The sequence below is a fragment of the Bos indicus genome, chromosome 1 (assembly GCF_029378745.1).
Source record: "Bos indicus isolate NIAB-ARS_2022 breed Sahiwal x Tharparkar chromosome 1, NIAB-ARS_B.indTharparkar_mat_pri_1.0, whole genome shotgun sequence".
Taxonomy (NCBI): domain Eukaryota; kingdom Metazoa; phylum Chordata; class Mammalia; order Artiodactyla; family Bovidae; genus Bos; species Bos indicus.
Genome location: NC_091760.1, coordinates 126,915,608 through 126,934,420, shown reverse-complemented (window position 1 = coordinate 126,934,420; position 18,813 = coordinate 126,915,608). Strand labels below are relative to the sequence as shown.

The following is an 18,813-nucleotide window of genomic DNA, read 5'->3' as shown; positions in this document are numbered from 1 at the left end:
CAATGTTTCCCAGCATCAGGGTCTTTTTAAACGAGTCAGTTCTTTGCCGCAGGTGGCCAAAGTATTGGAGTTTCAGCTTTAGCATCAGTCCTTCCAATGAATATTTAGGACTGATTTCCCTTAGGATGGACTAGCTGGATCTTCTTGCAGTCCAAGGGACTCTCAAGAGTCTTCTCCAACACCACAGTTCAAAAGCATCAATTCTTCAGCGCTCAGCTTTCTTTATAGTCCAACTCTCACATCCATACATGACTACTGGAAAAACCATAGCTTTGACTAGACGGACCTTTGTTGGCAAGGTAATGTCTCTGCTTTTTAGTTGAATTACCTCTTAAATCCTACCTTCTTCATGAGGCCTAACAAACTTCTGCAGCAATTCAGTGCAAAGAGCTATATTACTTTTGATATCATGAAGCCAGAGGCTTCAGTTTTTGACTTCAGATTTGCCCCAGATCCATGACTACTGGACTTGTTTGGCTCATTTTTGGTATCTTGCTAATATCAAGAAAATATTTCTAATATCTATACCATTTATTTTGATATTCGATCACATTCTATTATGTACCATTAGTTAAACATTTTGTGTGCTAAGGTTTCTTTATCCAATTGAACTATAGCTCCTTGAGGGAAAACACTAATGATATTAGTAATAACACAGTAATTCAGTCACTCAGGGAATAAGCATCAATAGCTGAGTTTATTTACACCTTTAAACACACAAATGTTTTATTTTAACTACTATGGATAAAATATGTTCTAAAATAGTCTTATATTTTTTTAGTCCTGCTTTTTTAAACTGTACTTTTAAAAATCTCACATTACCTAATAGTTTTAAGCAGTCGAGGACTCTAAATAACTGGTTGTTTTAGAAGAAATGTATAAAATAAATTCTGTATACCAATCACATGATATATGTCAAAACTAAAGAGCAAATGAAAGGCATTACTCATTTTAGAAAAGAAAAATGCATATGCTCTGCTTATGCTTCCATTTCAAAATGCCAATATGCCAGAAATTCTTCCCCAATAACAAGCTATTAGTAATCAATGATAAATTAAATTAGGTTTGGATTTTATAAAACTTGAATTCCAAGGAGTTCCCTGGTAGGCTTAGTGGTTAGGACTCCAGGCTTTCACTGCTGTGGCTCTTACTGGTTGGGGAACTGAGATCCCACAAGCCATGCAGTAGGGCCAAAAAACAAACAAACAAAAAAACAAACAGCAACAACAAAAAAACCTCTGAATTCCATTTTGGGAAGAAAGGCTTTGCCAAATCTTACAATCTTAACACTGACAATGAATAAACAAATACTGCTTTAATTCCTAAAAATACTGAATTGAGAAGCCAAAATACCAAATAATAGGTAACTTTATATAGATTTATTTATCTGAATTAAGTTACTTTTCAAGGTAAAGCAATGGTACATGAGTATAAGAAGAATGAATAGAATGTTATTATTACTTCTCAGGAATTAACAATTTGTAACAATATAAACTGTAGGCATGAGATAATATACTATATGACTATAATACGCTAATATATGAAATTAAGTTACATTGTACCTGTTATCTAGTTTAGGAGATAAGCTCTTTCTACAAGTCTAATGTCAGAACCAGGCTTCCCAAGTGGCGCTAGTGGTAAAGAACCTGCCTGCCAATTCAGGAGACATAAGAGATGTGGGTTCTATTCCTGGGTCGGCAAGATCCCCTGGAGGAGGGCATGTAAACCCACTCCAGTATTCTAGTGGAGAATCCCATGGACAGGGGAGCCTGGCAGGTTACAGTCCATAGCGTTGCAAAGAATCAAACATGACTCATATGACTTAGCATGCACAATGTAAGAACCACTTTTATATATACTACTTCTTAGCAGAATGGTCTGGAAGGAAAGATTTCACTGGCAATTAAATAAAACCATTAAATACATTAGATTTAGGGTATTCTAAAATTCTAGGGAAGGGGACTCAGAGGATGAGGGTCCAGAGTGGGAAGGACACAATTTTCATTGTATGTTCTTGGTACTACTGAACTTTAAAAACACATGAATATATTACTTACTCCATTAAAATAGTTATTATTTAAAAGGAAGGGAAACATTATATAAAGAAAAAAACTTACATCTCATCTAAAGTGATAGTCTGAACCAGTGGTAAAGCAGAAAACATCCTACTTATGCAAAGATCTGTGATAACAGTTCAGTATCCACAGAACCATCCTGATCTGTTTAATCAGCAAACACGCAGTTCTTATTCTCACCTTCCGAAGTGAAGAAGTATATATCGAATGAGATCACCCTGCTTTTCCATTTTGTTATCTGTGACCATGGGCATCAATTTGTCATAATACTTGGCAAGGTAGAAATGTCCATCCTCCCACTCCGGCAGAAACAAGGTTACATCCTGTAGAAGAGAACACAGAATATTCACTTAAGAAAATCCCCCATTATGCTGGTAAGTAAAGCAAGAATAGATAATTAGGGATCCAAAGTATGAGACCCACATCTAGTCAGGGTGAAGTCAAAGGCAGACTGACACTTTAATGTAAATAAGAGCTACTTTCTTATAAAGCTTTTCTCAGGATGGCTGATGTTCTGATGGGTTGCCTACTGACCAACATGTCATGATAATTAGCTATGTAGGGGGAAAAAACTCCACTTCACTGCCACTATATATAATACATCAAAATAATTTTCAGATGGATTAAAGTATCTCATATATGTGTGTGTATGTTTATTTTTATTGTTTTAAAAAAAAACCTCAAAGAAAGAAGTAACATCAAATCTCTGAAGAGGATAGGACTTTAAAAGCAAACAGATATGGTTAAAAAAACCACATATCTTGTTTTTCTCTAAGATCTCTCATAAGTTATTGCTTCCCTCTTCTCAACTACTTCATAACCAGGCTTCTAAAAAGAATTCTCCATCTTACATTCATTCCTCAAACTGTCGCTTTTCGCCTTCAGTTGACACCACTCCGCTAAAGCAGCAACTTAAACAGATACTTTCCTTCGGCAGCCTGCTGTTGTCTCCTTTGAATCCCTTTCTTCCTTTTGCTTTTGTGAGGCCACAACCTTCCAAGTTTTCTCCTACCTTTCTGGCTACTCCTTCTGAGTTGCCTTTGTCATTTCCTCTCCCTTTCCTTTATATTTGTATATTTGTGTGGTTTATTAATTTTTCAATGATATTATTTAAAATGTGATGAAAAATACACAGAATAGCTGAGTAAAAAATTATAAAGCTCTGCTCTTAATTCAAGAACATGGTTTAGGCCAGGAACCTTTAAATGAGATCTTAAGTTTTCTCTGAATTTAATCCCAAAACCTTCCAGATACAAACCTGCTTGTGGACAGGAGAGAATGACAGGACTAGATGTATGGAACAGAGATGCTGGATTCATGTGACTAAAACTGGCCACAGGGACGAGGATCCCAGTGTGCTTTTACCATCTAGTCATGAGAAGTGTGAAAGTGTTAGTCACTTAGTCGTGTCCGACTCCTTGTGACACCATGGATTGTAGCCTGCCAGGCTCCTCTGTCTAAGGAATTTTCCAGGAAAGAATATTGGAGGGGGTTGCCATTCCCTTCTCCAAGGGATCTTCCTGAACCAGGGATCAAACCCAGGTCTCCCAAAATGCACAACTGAGTAGCTGAACAACAACAACAATTGCTATACATACAGTATTCCATTAAATGAATATGTTATAATTTGTTTATCTATTCTATAACTAAATGACATTTTTACTTCCAATTTAAAATCTACAAATAATGTTGGTACAAACGTTTTTGTTTTTTTTCTATGTGTTATATGGAGACATGTTGAATGTTAGTAAAGTGGCTGTCATAGTATTATCAGCTTTAGAAGAAAACATCAAACTGTTTTCCAAAATGACTGTGACAATTTATACTTCCAGCAGCACTGTATGAGCATCTAAATGCTCCATAGTCTTTCTAAAACTTTAAAATATCAGTCTTTTAAATTTTAACCATTCTTGTAGGTATATAGTGTTAGGTCATAATACTTTTAAAACTGAACTACAGTTGATTTACAATATTTTATTAGTTTCATCATAATACTTTTTAAATTTGCATCTATTCTTATCTACTCAGTGAACATATTTTTTTTTGGTGGGGTCATTTGTATATTTACTTTCATGAAGTTTTCTATTCAGTATTAAAATTGAGCTATCTGTATTTTTATTGCCTTTTAAGAGTTATTATATTCTAGATATGAGTCTCTTGTCATTTATATATTGGAAAATATCTTGTAATCCACAGCTTGTCTTTACATTCTTTAAAAAATATTTATATTAGGGGCTTTCCTGGTGGTTCAGTGGTAAAGAATCAGCCTGCTAAGAAATACTGGTTTATCTCTGATTTGGGAGGATCCCACATGTCGTGAAGCAGCTAAGCCCATGTGCCACAATTACTGAGCCTGTGCTCTAGAGCCCAAGAGCTGCAACTACTGAGCCCACGTGTCACAATTACTGAAGCCCACGTGCCCTAGAGCCTGTGCTCTGCAACAAGAGAAGCCACCGCAATGAGAAGCCTGCATACCACAACTAGAGTAGCCCCTGCTTGCTCTACCTAGAGAAAAGCCCACACAGCAATGAAGACCCAGCATGGCCAAAATAAATAAAGTATTCATAATTATTAATAAATATATATTTAAATAGAAATACAGTTGATGTACAATATTATGTTAGTTTCAGGTATACTACACAGTGATTTGACATTTCCATACACAATGAAATGATCGCTCTAAGTCTAGTAACCATCTATCCCATACAAAATTATTACAATATTATTGACCATATTCCTTATGCTGTATATCTATCTCCATGACCTAGTTATTATAACTGAAGGTTTGTACCTCTTAATCCCCTTCATCTATTCCCCCTCCACCCACCTCCCCTCACTCTTGCATTTATCTTTTTAATGGTACCTTTCCATGAACAGAAATTAATAATTTTATATTAGTCAAATTTATTCATTGTTTCCTTTTATGGTTGTTGCTTTTGGTCTGTTTAAGATGTCCTGGGCTACATCTAAGTTTGAAGATACTCTCTTATATTCTATTTTGGGAAATTTATTATTTTGCCTTTCATTTAGATCTACAATCTCCTTGAAGTTTATTTTTATGTTATAAAGAAGACATAAAGTTTGATTTCTCCCCCATAAGATATCCAAATGACACAACACCATTTATTGAAAAGAGTATTTCTCACAATTCTCTAATATCATCAAGAATACATTTCTGAGTTCTCTCTACTGTCCTACTGGTTGTCTAACCTTACATGAATAAGTATTCACTTGAAATACTATACCTTTATAATAAGTCTTAAAACACACGCTAGTTATTCTCAGTTGTTTGCCCTTCCAAACTATAGTTGTCACACTCTATTATTTTCTACCCTGCTCTGTGTCCCAAAAGATGGACACTGTTGATTTATATCAATGGGCCTACTTGCCTTCTGAAAATTGTTTTTCTTATACTTCCCTCATGATTGTTCCTTCCTTAGCAGCTGTTTCCATCTGGACCTTACATAGAGTTTTAGTTATATGTACATATATAGGTCAAAAAATTTAGAACTTTTCATCTAACTCCTTTTTCTCAGGTGGTCTAGCTCACAATTCTAGCCATCTGTCTTATTTTATTATTCTTTATCTTCTATATTCTAAGTGTTTAGGGTTTTTTTTTTTTTCCTGTTCCTTTTCTAACTCTTTGAAATTGATTCTTAGCTCATTAATTTTGAACTTTTATTTTCTTCTAACAATGTAATTAAATTTCAAATTCTCTTTAAGAATGGCTTTAGCTGAATCCAAGTTTTGCTATGTCTTATTTTTATTCATTTCAAAGTGTTTTTAAATTTCTATTGTAGTTTTTTCTTTGACCCATGGGTTACTGAGAAGTATCCCTTTTGTAACACTATCTATGTAGGGCTTACTTTCTGGTAAGGAAGGTATTCATTGTGTTCAAAAATTTTCAGGCTAGGATATTTTGGGGAGGAGGGTGAAAGGGTGATTTGTGGAGTGCTAATACTCTACTTCTTGATATGAGTGGTGGTTTCATGAGTATATTTATTTTGTGATAATTCCTCAAACTATATACTTATATTACACACTCTAAAAAGTCAAAAAAGCTTCCAGGCTATTTTTCTACATGTTCTTCCATATGGAATTTAAAATAACTTTTCTATTTTCAAAAACAACAAAAAAGTGAGAAATTGCATTATACATACACTTACCTTATATTTTTTCATAACTGCATTGCTTTCAAAATTAGCTGTTTCTTCCATAAAACGGCCCACTAGTAGCGTAGCTCGACCATGGATTAACATGTTCTTACCCTCAGGTGGGGTTTTATTTTCAGGAAAACATAACTCAACACCCTTTTGAAGAACAATTAGTGCCTGGTGAACATCACCCTGAAAGAAAAAAGGCAACAAAAGATTTTTAACTTAAGAACCAATTTTCATTTTCTGAAAAGTAAATAATATTGTTAGAATTTATAGTTCATTAGGTATTGTATGTATAAATCTGTGTAATTTCATGTTCATCTTGCATTTTCCTTCTATGAAAGTAAAATCCTAAAAAGAAACTATTGCTTCATTTCATGTAGAACTCCTATATTCATTTATTCAATTGTTTTTTTTTTTTTTAACAATCAAAGAATAGGGCACTAAAGATATAAGTAGATGGTTAGAGATAGCCATAAATATGTCAAAATCTCCAGCTTAAAAAAGTTCATTGTCAAGTGAGGAAATAAACTATAAAACAACAACACAATGTGCCAAGTGCAATAAATAGAAGAATATACATGGGTATTACGGAAGAAAGAGAAGGGTCTGCTAAATCTACCTAAAAATATAAGAAAATAGAGTTGAGCTGTGGTCATGCAGGATAATCAAATGAGGAAAACCTGAATTAGGTCTTAATGAACAGTAATTTTCCTGGCAAAGAATTCAGTGAAGGCCTTTCTTGGTAGAAGGAATAATGATTTTAATTGGGAGAAGGCGAGTAGTCTGGTTTTAGCTGAAGACTAAAAGGTTTGTGAGATAGTGACAAATGAAGCCAAAGAGGAAGTCTGGACTCAGTGAGAAAGAGCCTTGTGTACTGACTTAACCCTAAAACTGCAAAGAATACTTTGAAGGATTTTAATGGGGGAGCAGTACGATTCAGTGTGCACTTTAGAATGAGGAAAGACTGTAGTAATGAACACCAAGAAGTGGTGAGACCTCAAGAAAAACAAAAACAAAAATCTGTTAATATTGTCAGAGGCTGTAAATGCTAAGGGCACGAAGGAAAATAGTAAAGATAAAGTAAGAGAGAAAGGATTAAAAAGATATTTTTAAGATACATTTAGTCTTCAATTAGATGTAGAAAGTGAGGGAGATTAAGGGCCAGATTTCTGTCATAGATAACAGGATGTGCTTAGAGCTCTACTTAGAAGAAGTGGGAATACAGGAGGGGAAAGAGACACTGAATTTTACATAATGAATTTTATTTTGAGCATACTGAGTTTAAGGTACTACAATATACACATGGACCATCACTGGCTCTGAAAATGACCAAATACTGACTGATGCAGGCTGAATTATTATTTTTACTTCCCATCTAGGAAATGCTTCCTCCCCTGTCCTTTCTTAGTCACCATAACACTTGGGGCATTTACAGATGGCACAAACTATAGTTACTAACTGTCAATTTCAGAACAAGCTATGCCTCTATTAATTCTAGACTGGTGGCAAGCATGAAGAGATGTAAGGAAGAGCCATTTAAATCTGGGGCACAAGTTTTTCAAGGAGTTTAGATATTTAAAAAGTCCCCTTCCTATAACCATAGCCTTAATCTGAGGATTGCTGAGAACTTTTGTTCTGAAGCTAAGCCCTTCCTAACAGGCTAGATTAAAAGTGAATTTGCACAGCAACATTGGCAAGTCTACACAAAACTAATTATCTGCCAAGAATGTAAGTAAGGACAGGGTTATGCTCACTTAAATATTTTTAAAGTACCTACAACATGCATTCATGTAAACATATAGAAGGTAAAATCAAAGTAAAAATTGGTCATTTCCTTCAAGAAAAAAATGAAAGACAAGATGAAAACTGAAAGTACTGCATTTTCAGTCTTGGAATGGGAAAATATTTGGGACTTCAGTACAGAATGAAGTTTCTTCCAAATGATGGTAGATAAATGATGCAGAAAGGTGACAGAAAAGGAAGGTTCTGAATTTAGATTAGGGATCATCTCTGTCAGGACTCTGTAGAAGTACCCAGTCTACAACAGAAGATATATATGATGATGATCCTTGGCCATTACCTTGGACCAGAGCCACTTTGCTCTTTCCACATACAGTTCAGCGAGTCGTGAATCTCCAGCATTAAGGAGAGCATTATAGGCTGTCTGGTGGTGACCAGCCTTTCGAGCTACTCTGGCACTCTGTAGCCAGCATTCTCCAACCATTTCACTGTAATCTGGTCTAAAGAAACATGACAAAACAGGGAAAAGAGCATTTTTAAGTATATTCAATAATTTAATTGTACTATCTCTTCCCAATATGGAACCCTCTCAGTATATCTTTTCAAAGGAATCAAGAAGATTAATTTGTTAAAAGACTAATTTTAATTTTCTTAGAGTTCTCCATTGTTATCGATTACAAGGCTATGAAGATTTTACTACTGACTTATACCTGTACCTCCCTCAAGTGTTTTGAATATTCAAAAAATATGATATATAGCACATAAAAGTAATTTTTAAGTTCTAGGTTCATTTCAACTATCTAGTGCAGTCTTGGCAATTGACAATAGAAAAAACAGATTCAGAGACAAATTTGGAAAGACAAATACTCCAAATAATATGAAAATATAATATTAAATACACAATAACTGACATAAAAAAAAGGGTGTAAAACCTTTTGTTGAGGCTTAATAAAGCTCTCCGGAGAGCCAGAATGGGCTCTTTCGCTCTGTAGGAATTCTGGGTCATTTCCAGTCGCGCTACCCAATTTAGTGAATCTTCTTGAATACTGTCAGCTGGAGACTGGTGAAAGAGTGGTTTGATGCTATGCTCCAACTCACACAACATGTGCAATCTGAAGACAGACAGAGCCTATATTAATATGTTGTCATATATTTAGTTACATTAATCTGACACATAAAGCATGTACTTTAACCATGAAGAATATGGAATGTGCAGTTTTCTTTTGAAGAACTTTAACTGATATATATTCTTGATATATAAACACTAACATTTATAATGTTTCAAATTGAGTATAAACACCAATTCATGTTGATTTGAATATTTAGTGCTATGCTATGATTCCCAGATTACCCTAATTAAACTGGAGAAGGGTATATATAACTAAATTCAAATGTATGAAAGCCATTTGAATATATAAAATTCAAAAAAAAAAAAAAAAAGAAGATAGTGTTGTTTAATTGCTAAGTTGTATTCGACTCTTTGAGACCCCATGGACTGTAGCCTGCTGGGCTCCTCTGTCCATGGGATTTCCCAGGTAAGAATACTGGAGTGGGTTGCCATTTTCTTCTCCAGGGAATCTTCCTGACCCAGGGAATCTTCCTGACCCATCTCCTGCTTGGCAGGAGGATTCTTTACCACTGAGTCCCCTGGGAAAACTCAACATAAATATTTGTATATATCGCTGGTGCTATTGTAAGAGGACCTGGTATGGTAGATGCCAGTAAAAAATTGTGAAATGAACACAATTTTAATTGTTCTTTTGCTAAGGCTGATGGAAACATCTGTGATACATTCATACCAGCTTCCTCCCATTTCTATGACAGCATTCAAGCATGCAGTTGAGTAGCTACAGAACCAAATTATTAATCTCAGTGATCCAATCTCTGGTTTCATTAAGCTGTTATCAAAGGGGCTGATACAAAATTTAATACATTTTTATGAACTAAAAAAAAAAAAACCTGCTTATTTTTCAATTTCCTATAGTTCAGTTATAACATGTTTTATTATTTTCTTCAGGTAAATTAACAGATCTAAAATGTTTTCCATCATTGCCTTCTTTACCTCTAAAAGTTAATATTCCTTGTGAGTAATGTAATGCCTACATCTGAGGGGGAAAATTTGAGGTGGGAAATGTCAAATGCATTTCTAAATGAGAAAAAGGAAAAGGAACCAAAAGTACTGACACCAATGTGCCAGGCAGAGTAGGTGTCTAATTATTTAGGCTATAAAGAAAAGAAACTATGACACTATATCAGGATGAATGTAAGATATTTTTACAATTTTTTAGCAGTCTCATAATTGCCTTTCTAATTAAAAGGATATACATTAAAAAAAAAAAAACTATAGATGGGGTGACTGTGAAGTTAAAAAAATGCAAGAGCCATTTGTGTAGCTATGCATGACACCAAACATACTATCGCTTATTTAGTAAGCACAAAATTCCAAGCTAGTCATATGACACCTACAAACCAGGAATATAAATATGGAAACCTCAAAATACCTCACAATATATTCATATCCACGTTGATAAGAGCCCCTTTCAAAGCTTGCAGCTGAAAGTGGCACAATTTGCTCTGCTCTCACTAGTTTCAATGTGTCATAAAAAGCTGTGGTATCTCTTTTCTTAGCTGATAATAATAGCTGTCCCAGTCTGACACTCCACGTTGTAGATTTCCCATCTGAAAAACAACTGACAGAGTCAAGAAATGCCATAATAGCTGGTCCCAGAACAAGCTTTATTTCATTTGGTAAAATAGTCAACAGAAATTTGGAACAGATGCTTTCATTCCACTTTGAACTAAACAAGGCAATCATAAGAAAAGCTGACAGGTTAATTATGAATGTTGTTTAGCTACTTAGGTCTGAATATTTATTCATATTAAAACTGGTTATTTTTTAAAAAGTAATTGTACCTGCTGCCAAATAGTTTTCTACTAAATCCCACTGTGACAATTTCCAAGCTGCTTCCACCCTGTATGTGTTTAATTCATCTGTCCATTCAGACCTATTAAAAGAAATCCATATCAATTAAACATGTATTTAAATTTAAGGTGGCATTTACAGACTTTTCATTGGTTTAGATACTCTATTTATTGTATTTTGTACTTAAGTACAAAATAATTAATTTCTATCTGCAACAATCCCAATTTTAATCTTTCCAGTCCCCCCAAATATTTTTTTCAATAATTACAACTGAAATTGAATTACAATTTCAATAATTCAATTATTTTCAATAATTACTTCTGATAGAGCCATTTAAAAATATCATTTTTGACAAATTTGCCATATATTAAATCAGAATTAATGCTTGGATAATTACAAAGAACAGTTGTAAGATTAGCTGCAGATTTAACTTTAACAAAGAGCAGTGAGGAAAAAGAGCCAACTGAACATATATGTATCACAGGTAAGTAATTCTAATAACATGGGATTTTGAACAAAATTAAAGACTGCAGTCCATGGTGTCGCAAGGAGTTGGACACAACTGAGCAACTTCACTTTCACTTTTCACTTTCATGCATTGGAGAAGGAAATGGCAACCCACTCCAGTGTTTTTGCCTAGAGAATCCCAGGGACGGGGGAGCCTGGTGGGCTGCCGTCTGTGGGGTCGCACAGAGTCGGACATGACTGAAGCGACTTAGCAACAGCAGCAAAGACAAAAACATAGAAACTGGTGGTGTGCATTGAGCATTAGGGAACAAAGGATACTCAATAAGAAGAGCATAACCAAGTTACTAATTATGTGTCAATAGTGTAAAAAAAGATACAAAATTAGCTACCTAAAATACTTATCTATTCTTATTATTTTCAGTTACTTTAAAATTGGGGTTTGTAAAAGCAGTATGATATAGGTTACTATTTTTTTTAAGCGTCCTACTTATGTGAGACTAAGATGGCTAGTGATATTTAGATCATGACTGTATAGAAGAAGCTACACTTTCCCCATGTTTCTTCTTTATTAAATCATATTATGTGAATACCTGCTATATGTTAGACCTTAGGCCAGGCACATTTTTCCATTTAATTAGTTAATAATACCAAAATGTACACATATCCCCATATTATAAATAAGGTAACAGATTCAGACAGGCTGGGATCAACGCCCTTAAAAGCCCTCTTTGTTCTTTCTGTAGTAAAAATACATAAAGAAAATGTAACAAATGAATCAATTATTAAAAAAATAAAGTAGCAACACAAATACTGAATATTTTCTAATTTCTGAATACCACCAAAAATGATTTAGAACAAACTAAAAGAAATACAGCAGAAACATAACTTTAAAAATCCAAATTTGAATAACTTCACAAGTTTATTACAACATGCTGAAGTATCAAAAATTTTAGGATCCAAATCTGAGTAGAATTAGCAAGAGTTGCTCTCCAGAGGGGACTGTTGTTCTTGTTCAGTCACTAAGCCATGTCCAACTCTTTGCAACCCCATGGACTGTAGCACACTAGGCTCCTCTGTCCGTCATCATATCCCAGAGTTTGCTCAAACTCAAGTACATTGAGTTGGTGATGCCATCCAACCATCTCGTCCTCTGTCATCCCCTTCTCCTCCTGCCTTCAATCCTTCTCAGAATCGGGGTCTTTTCCAGTAAGTCAGCTCTTTGCATTGGGTGGCCAAAGCACTGGAGCTTCAGCTTCAGCATCAGTCCTTCCAGTGAATATTCAGGACTGATTTCCTTTAGGATTGACAGGTTTGATCTCCTTGCAGTGCAAGGGACTTTCAAGTGTCTTCTCCAATACCACAATCTGAAAGCATCAATTCTTCAGCACTCAGTCTTCTTTATGGTTCAACTCTCACATTTGTACCTGACTACTGGAATAGCTTTGACTATATGGACCTTTGTCAGCAAAGTGATGTCTCTGCTTTTTAATATGCTGTCTAGGTTTGTCATAGCTTTAATTCCAAGAAGGAAGTGTCTTTTATTTCCATGGCTGCAGTCATCATCTGTGTGATTCTGGAGCCCAAGAAAATAAAACTGTCAATGCTTCTACTTTTTCCCCTTTTATCTGCCATGAAGTGATGGAACTAGATGCCATGACCTTAAAGCAGAGGGTCACACCAAGCACTGTACCAAGAAGTATTGTACCAAATGGCCATGAGGATCAGGCTGTGATAATACTTCCATAAATGCATTAAAAAGATGACTCTGTACTGCTGTATTTAAAATAGATAACCAACCAAGGACTTACTGTACAACACAGGGAACACAGCTCAATGTTACATGGAAGACTGGATGGGAAGGGAGTTTGGGGGAGAATGGATACAGGTATAATAAGGATGGCTGTGCTGTCTACCTGAAACTACTGTTTCATTGTTAATTGTTAATCTGCTATAACATTGTTAATCTGCTATACTCCAATACAAAATTTTAAAAAATAAAACAATGTGTAGTTTAAGCACAGACAATAATTTTGGAGAAATATTTGTTTAAACACAAGTATTCACCCCAAGAAAAACACATCCCCTCAATGACCACTTGCACCAGTGATATAGTATCCTTTTTTGAATACTGAAGCTTGCCTTTTCACAGTCCAATGATCAAGAGGCTCTATGTATCCCAGACCCAAAAAGAAGAGCGTGCAGTATGCATCATAAGGAAATAAGACACACTGGCTTGAGCCATGACAAACTTTCCCAAATTCCTGCAACCCTTTTATTCATCAGGTCTCTCAAATAATCTGGAGAGACAAGTCTAAAACATGTATCCAATCTTTCCCTGTTTCTGTAAAGCTTTTTTTTCCCATCATTTTATAAATTCCACTACTTTGAAACCATACAACTAAGACTGAGTTTCTCTGCTCTCAGACACCGTAGAACAGTGGTCTTTAAAATCATAGTTTTGAATTTATAGAATCTGTTATTTAGAAGTACTGCATGAACTAACTAAAGACAGTGCCCTGTGCTCTTTGGTAAAGTAAGATGATCCTATCCCTTTTGACCAGATCTCACTGTCTGGACACTCAACTAGAGCTAGACATCCTGGAATGTGAAGTCAAGTGGGCCTTAGGAAGCATCACTATGAACAAAGCTAGTGGAGGTGATGGAATTCCAGTCGAGCTATTTCAAATCGTAAAAGATGATGCTGTGAAAGTGCTGCACTCAATATGTCAGCAAAGTTGGAAAACTCAGCAGTGGCCACAGGACTGGAAAAGGTCAGTTTTCATTCCAATCCCAAAGAAAGGAAATGCCAAAGAATGCTCAAACTACCGCACAGTTGCACTCATCTCATACGCTAGTAAATTAATGCTCAAAATTCTCCAAGCCAGACTTCAGCAATACGTGAACCATGAACTTCCAGATGTTCGAGCTGGTTTTAGAAAAGGCAGAGGAACCAGGGATCAAATTGCCAACATCCGCTGGATAATGGAAAAAGCCAGAAAGTTCCAGAAAAACATCTATTTCTGCTTTATTGACTATGCCAAAGCCTTTGACTGTGTGGATCACAATAAACTGTGGAAAATTCTGAAAGAGATGGGAATACCAGACCACCTGACCTGCCTCTTGAGAAACCTGTATGTAGGTCAGGAAGCAACAGTTAGAACTGGACATGGAAAAACAGACTGGTTCCAAATAGGAAAAGGAGTACATCAAGGCTGTATATTGTCACCATGCTTATTTAACTTATATGCAGAGTACATCATGAGAATCCTGGGCTGGATGAAGCACAAGCTGGAATCAAGATTGCCGGGAGAAATATCAATAACCTTAGATATGCAGATGACACCACCCTTATGGCAGAAAGTGAAGAACTAAAGAGCCTCTTGTGAAGGTGAAGGAGGAAAGTGAAAAAGTTGGCTTAAAGCTCAACATTCAGAAAACTAAGATCGTGGCATCCAGTCCTGTCACTTCATGGCAAATAGATGGGGAAACAATGGAAACAGTGGCTGACTTTATTTTTTGGGGCTCCAAAATCACTGCAGTTGGTGATTGCAGCCATGAAATTAAAAGACGCTTACTCCTTGGAAAGAAAGTTATGTCCAACCTAGACAGCATATTAAAAAGCAAAGACATTACTTTGTCAAGAAACGTGTGTAGTCAAGGCTATGGTTTTTCCAGTAGTCATGTATGGATGTGAGAGTTGGACTATAAAGAAAGCTGAGTGCCAAAGAACTGATGCTTTTGAACTGTGGTTTTGGAGAAGACTCTTGAGAGTCCCTTGGACTGCAAGGAGATCCAATCAGTCAATCCTAAAGGAGATCAGTCCTGGGTGTTCATTGTAAGGACTGATGCTAAAGCTGAAACTCCAATACTTTGGTCACCTGTTACCCTGATGCGAGGAAATATTGAGGGCAGGAGGAGAAGGGGACAACAGAGGATGAGATGGTTGGATGGCATCACCAACTCAATGGACATGAGTTCGGGTAAACTCCGGGAGTTGGTGATGGACAGGGAGGCCTGGCGTGCTATGGTTCATGGGGTTGCAAAGAGTCAGACACGACTGAGTGACTGAACTGAATTGAACACTGTTCGGAAAAGTTATCTGGGGTCTGGCAAATATATTAAGGAAAAAGGCTTTCAGCTGGCAGAGCAAGGCAGTTTCAAGAGCAAAACCAACCTTCCTAATTATTTTTTATATTAAAAGAAACATGGATGCTTTAATCTTTGCCACGTATAAACAGTTTTTAGGGGGTATCATTTGGTTTGCTCTAAGAAACCTATTTTCTTTAGGAAAAGAAGATTGTTTTCATTTTTATTAGTCTTTTAGGGGAAAACAATCCCTAGATTTTAGAGTGGTATTCTTTAATTCAGTCACAAAATTTCCCTCTTTCCAACACATAAAATAACTGGTGCTGATTATGTAGGCACAGCTTAGATACCCTTTAGAAGCATGAATATGAACTTCACCCATAGTAGGTAAAGTCTGGCGGGTTCCTGTCATAAAGCAAATTTACTTCAAAGATGATTCTTTGCACAAAAGATAAGCTGTTAAGTGCTAGACTGACTTACGAGAGAGAGAGTAGGACAAAATATTTTTTGGTGCTTATCTCTAACACCATGAAAACAAAAAAGATTTCATTACTGTAGTAAACATTACTTCAACCCAATCAGTCAATTTAAACTTTCCCATTTCAAAACAATGATAAAAAAAAATTCTTTTCAAAAGCATTACCTGTTAGCATGCACTCCATTCACCTGAGTGATTACAGTAGACAGTTGACCAAGACCTAACATGGACTTCACAACACCATGATAGTGAATGATCTGGAAATTTTAAAGTATTTAAAATAGCAATTGTTACTTCAAATACATCTTAGGAACCAAAAAGTGTTTAACTACTTGTCCTTAAAAAATGCTATCTTCTTCACTGAGCCTACCTTTCTTAGTTTAACAAGTGATTTGCTTGGCTATATGGCAAAGTCCTCTGCCAATATTCTATACACATCTGAATTGTTTTTTTTTTTTTTTAATTCAGACAACTTCTAAAAAGCATCTCAGATTGAATTTATTATTTTTTCCCAGATAAGGTCTAATTTTTTGTTCAGATCAAATATAAAACTAACAGGATTTCTTAATACTTCATTTAAAGACTGTCATTATTTCTCATATAAAAATTAAACTCAAAGGTCACAATATTATTAGTATAGATTTTAGGCTATAGAAACTGAAAAGTTAAATAGGATTATGAAGTATTCTTTAAAATTGAGAACAAGATTGTGAAAAATAAAGGCCCTATACACTGAACTTCTGAGAAAATGAACAGGCCAATTATGACAAAAAAGGGATACCTAAGATTAGAGAGATTCTAAGCCAAGATTGTAAACCAATGATTCTAAACCTCCTTCCTGTTCTAATATACATGAGATACATGACGTGCCTTCATTAGTAACTGTAGCTCAGTGATACTAAGGGACCATTTCGGAGATTCCCAGATGGTGATGGGGCATGTGTAATCTGAAAAACTTTCTTAGGCTATAGAATCACTATTATTGTTAAAAATTGATGCAAGTCTTACACTTTTAATAGTAAAGCAAAATTACCTTAATTTCAGAGTAATTGAATATACAGCTTAAAACTAAGTATATTCCACAATAAATCTCATTCATTTGGGGGATTTGTAAGGTCATAGAAGTTTGGTACTGGAAAGGATCTTTGAGATCATCTAGCATATCTCTAATTTTATCAATCAGGAAACTCAAGTTCATAGACGGTTAAATATTTTCCAGACACAGAGTGACACTGGTAGAGACAGTATTGAAATTAAGGTTTCCAGAGATTCTAGTTCATAGTTCTTTTTATTATGTTGCCTTTCATTTCTTTTCTTACCTGGTCTGGTTCTAACTGAATAGCCCTGTCATAACAAGCAGTGGCATCCCTCAGTAAGCCGATGCTTTCATGTTCAAGGATTTGTTCTTTCAGAGATGGCTCTGCCTTTCGAATTGCACTTACTCCAGCCACTCCATCTGGTTCATGCATAGCAGCATATAATTTCTTTGTTCAATCATTAAAGAAACAGTAAAATAAGAAAAAAAGACACAACTAGAAATAAAGCCACCCGTTCATGTAAAAAAGCATATAAGTATTTTTTTTCCTCAAAGCAACAATAAGTATTTGTTTCAGGGTAGATTCACAGTAAACCTGCAAATTTATTTCCAGGCATTCTGTTCCACTTAAATATACCCATATTCCACTTAAATACAAATCTCCACTAGTAACTGCCAGTGACAATGAGAACTGTAAAGACTCTCAAGGTCTTGAACTCTTGTAAAAATCCGATATATAATAAATTCTGTTGAGTACAGTCTATAAGTTACATTCTAAAATTTTAAAATATTTTAAATAAGCATTTAATATATTGGTATTAACATACTTTTAAGAAACACACTGATGCTTAGAAAGACTGAAGGCAAAAGGAGAAGGGGGCAATGTAGATGAGATGCTTAGACAGCATCACTGACTCAATGGACATGAATTTGAGTCCAAGGGGTCACAAAGAGCTGGACACAACTTAGAGACTGAACAACAAGAAACACAAGACACTAAATCTGGGTTCAAAGGAGATATTCAGGCTGAAGATAAAAATTTGGGACCAATTAGCACAAAGATGGCAGGGGAAAGGATGAAGTGATTTATGAAATGAACAGAGGCAGAGAAGAAAAGAGGACACTAGAGTACTTCTATATTTATAGATGAGGAAGAACTAGCAAATGAAACTGAGAGCAGAGACTAGCTTGAAGAAACCTAGAATATGTGGTATCCCAGAAGTTGTGAGAGAAAAGAAAATGTCTTAATAAAGGAGTGGTCAAATGATGCCATGAGGTTAAGAAAATGAGGACTGGGAGGTATTTATTGGATTTGGCAACATGGAGGCCACCAATTTTCTTTCTTTTTAAACTTTTATTGGTGAATAGTTGCTTTACAATGTTGTGTTAGTTTTTGTTGTGCAACAAAGTGAATCAGCAGTGTCACTGTTGTTCAGTCACCTGGCCATGTACAACTCTGCAAACCCAGGGACTGCAGCATGCCAGGCCTCCCTGTCCCTCACCATCTCCTGGGGTTTGCCTAAATTCATGTCTAGTGCATTGGTGATGCCATCCAGCCATCTCACCCTCTGAAGCCCTCTTCTCTTTTCTGCCCTCAATCTTTCCCAGCATCACAGTCTTTTCCATTGAGTCATTTCTTCACATCAGGTGGCCAAAGTATTGGAGTTTCAGCTTTAGCATCAGTCCTTTCAATGAGTATTTAGGGTTGATTTCCTTTAATATTGACTGGTTTGATCTCCTTGCTGTCCAAGGGACCCATAGGAATCTTCTCCAGCACCACAGTTTGAAGGCATCAATTCTTTGGTTCTCTGGATTTTTATGGTCCAGCTCTCACAACAGTATGTGAC

The 18,813-nt window shown here is 35.7% G+C and overlaps 1 protein-coding gene across 2 annotated transcripts in view; it reads right to left on the bottom strand.

Moving 5' to 3' along the window:
• Positions 1 to 18,813, bottom strand: part of ATR (ATR serine/threonine kinase) — a 120,591-nt gene that overhangs the window by 26,816 nt on the left and 74,962 nt on the right. For both annotated transcript variants that reach the window (XM_070793712.1, XM_019961396.2), the window contains exons 29-36: positions 17,250 to 17,414; positions 16,096 to 16,187; positions 10,889 to 10,980; positions 10,477 to 10,654; positions 8,908 to 9,087; positions 8,316 to 8,475; positions 6,242 to 6,421; positions 2,256 to 2,398 (exon numbers count right to left, since the gene is read on the bottom strand). In XM_070793712.1, the coding sequence (XP_070649813.1) occupies positions 2,256 to 2,398; positions 6,242 to 6,421; positions 8,316 to 8,475; positions 8,908 to 9,087; positions 10,477 to 10,654; positions 10,889 to 10,980; positions 16,096 to 16,187; positions 17,250 to 17,414 (1,190 nt within the window). The remainder of the gene's footprint in view (positions 1 to 2,255; positions 2,399 to 6,241; positions 6,422 to 8,315; positions 8,476 to 8,907; positions 9,088 to 10,476; positions 10,655 to 10,888; positions 10,981 to 16,095; positions 16,188 to 17,249; positions 17,415 to 18,813) is intronic.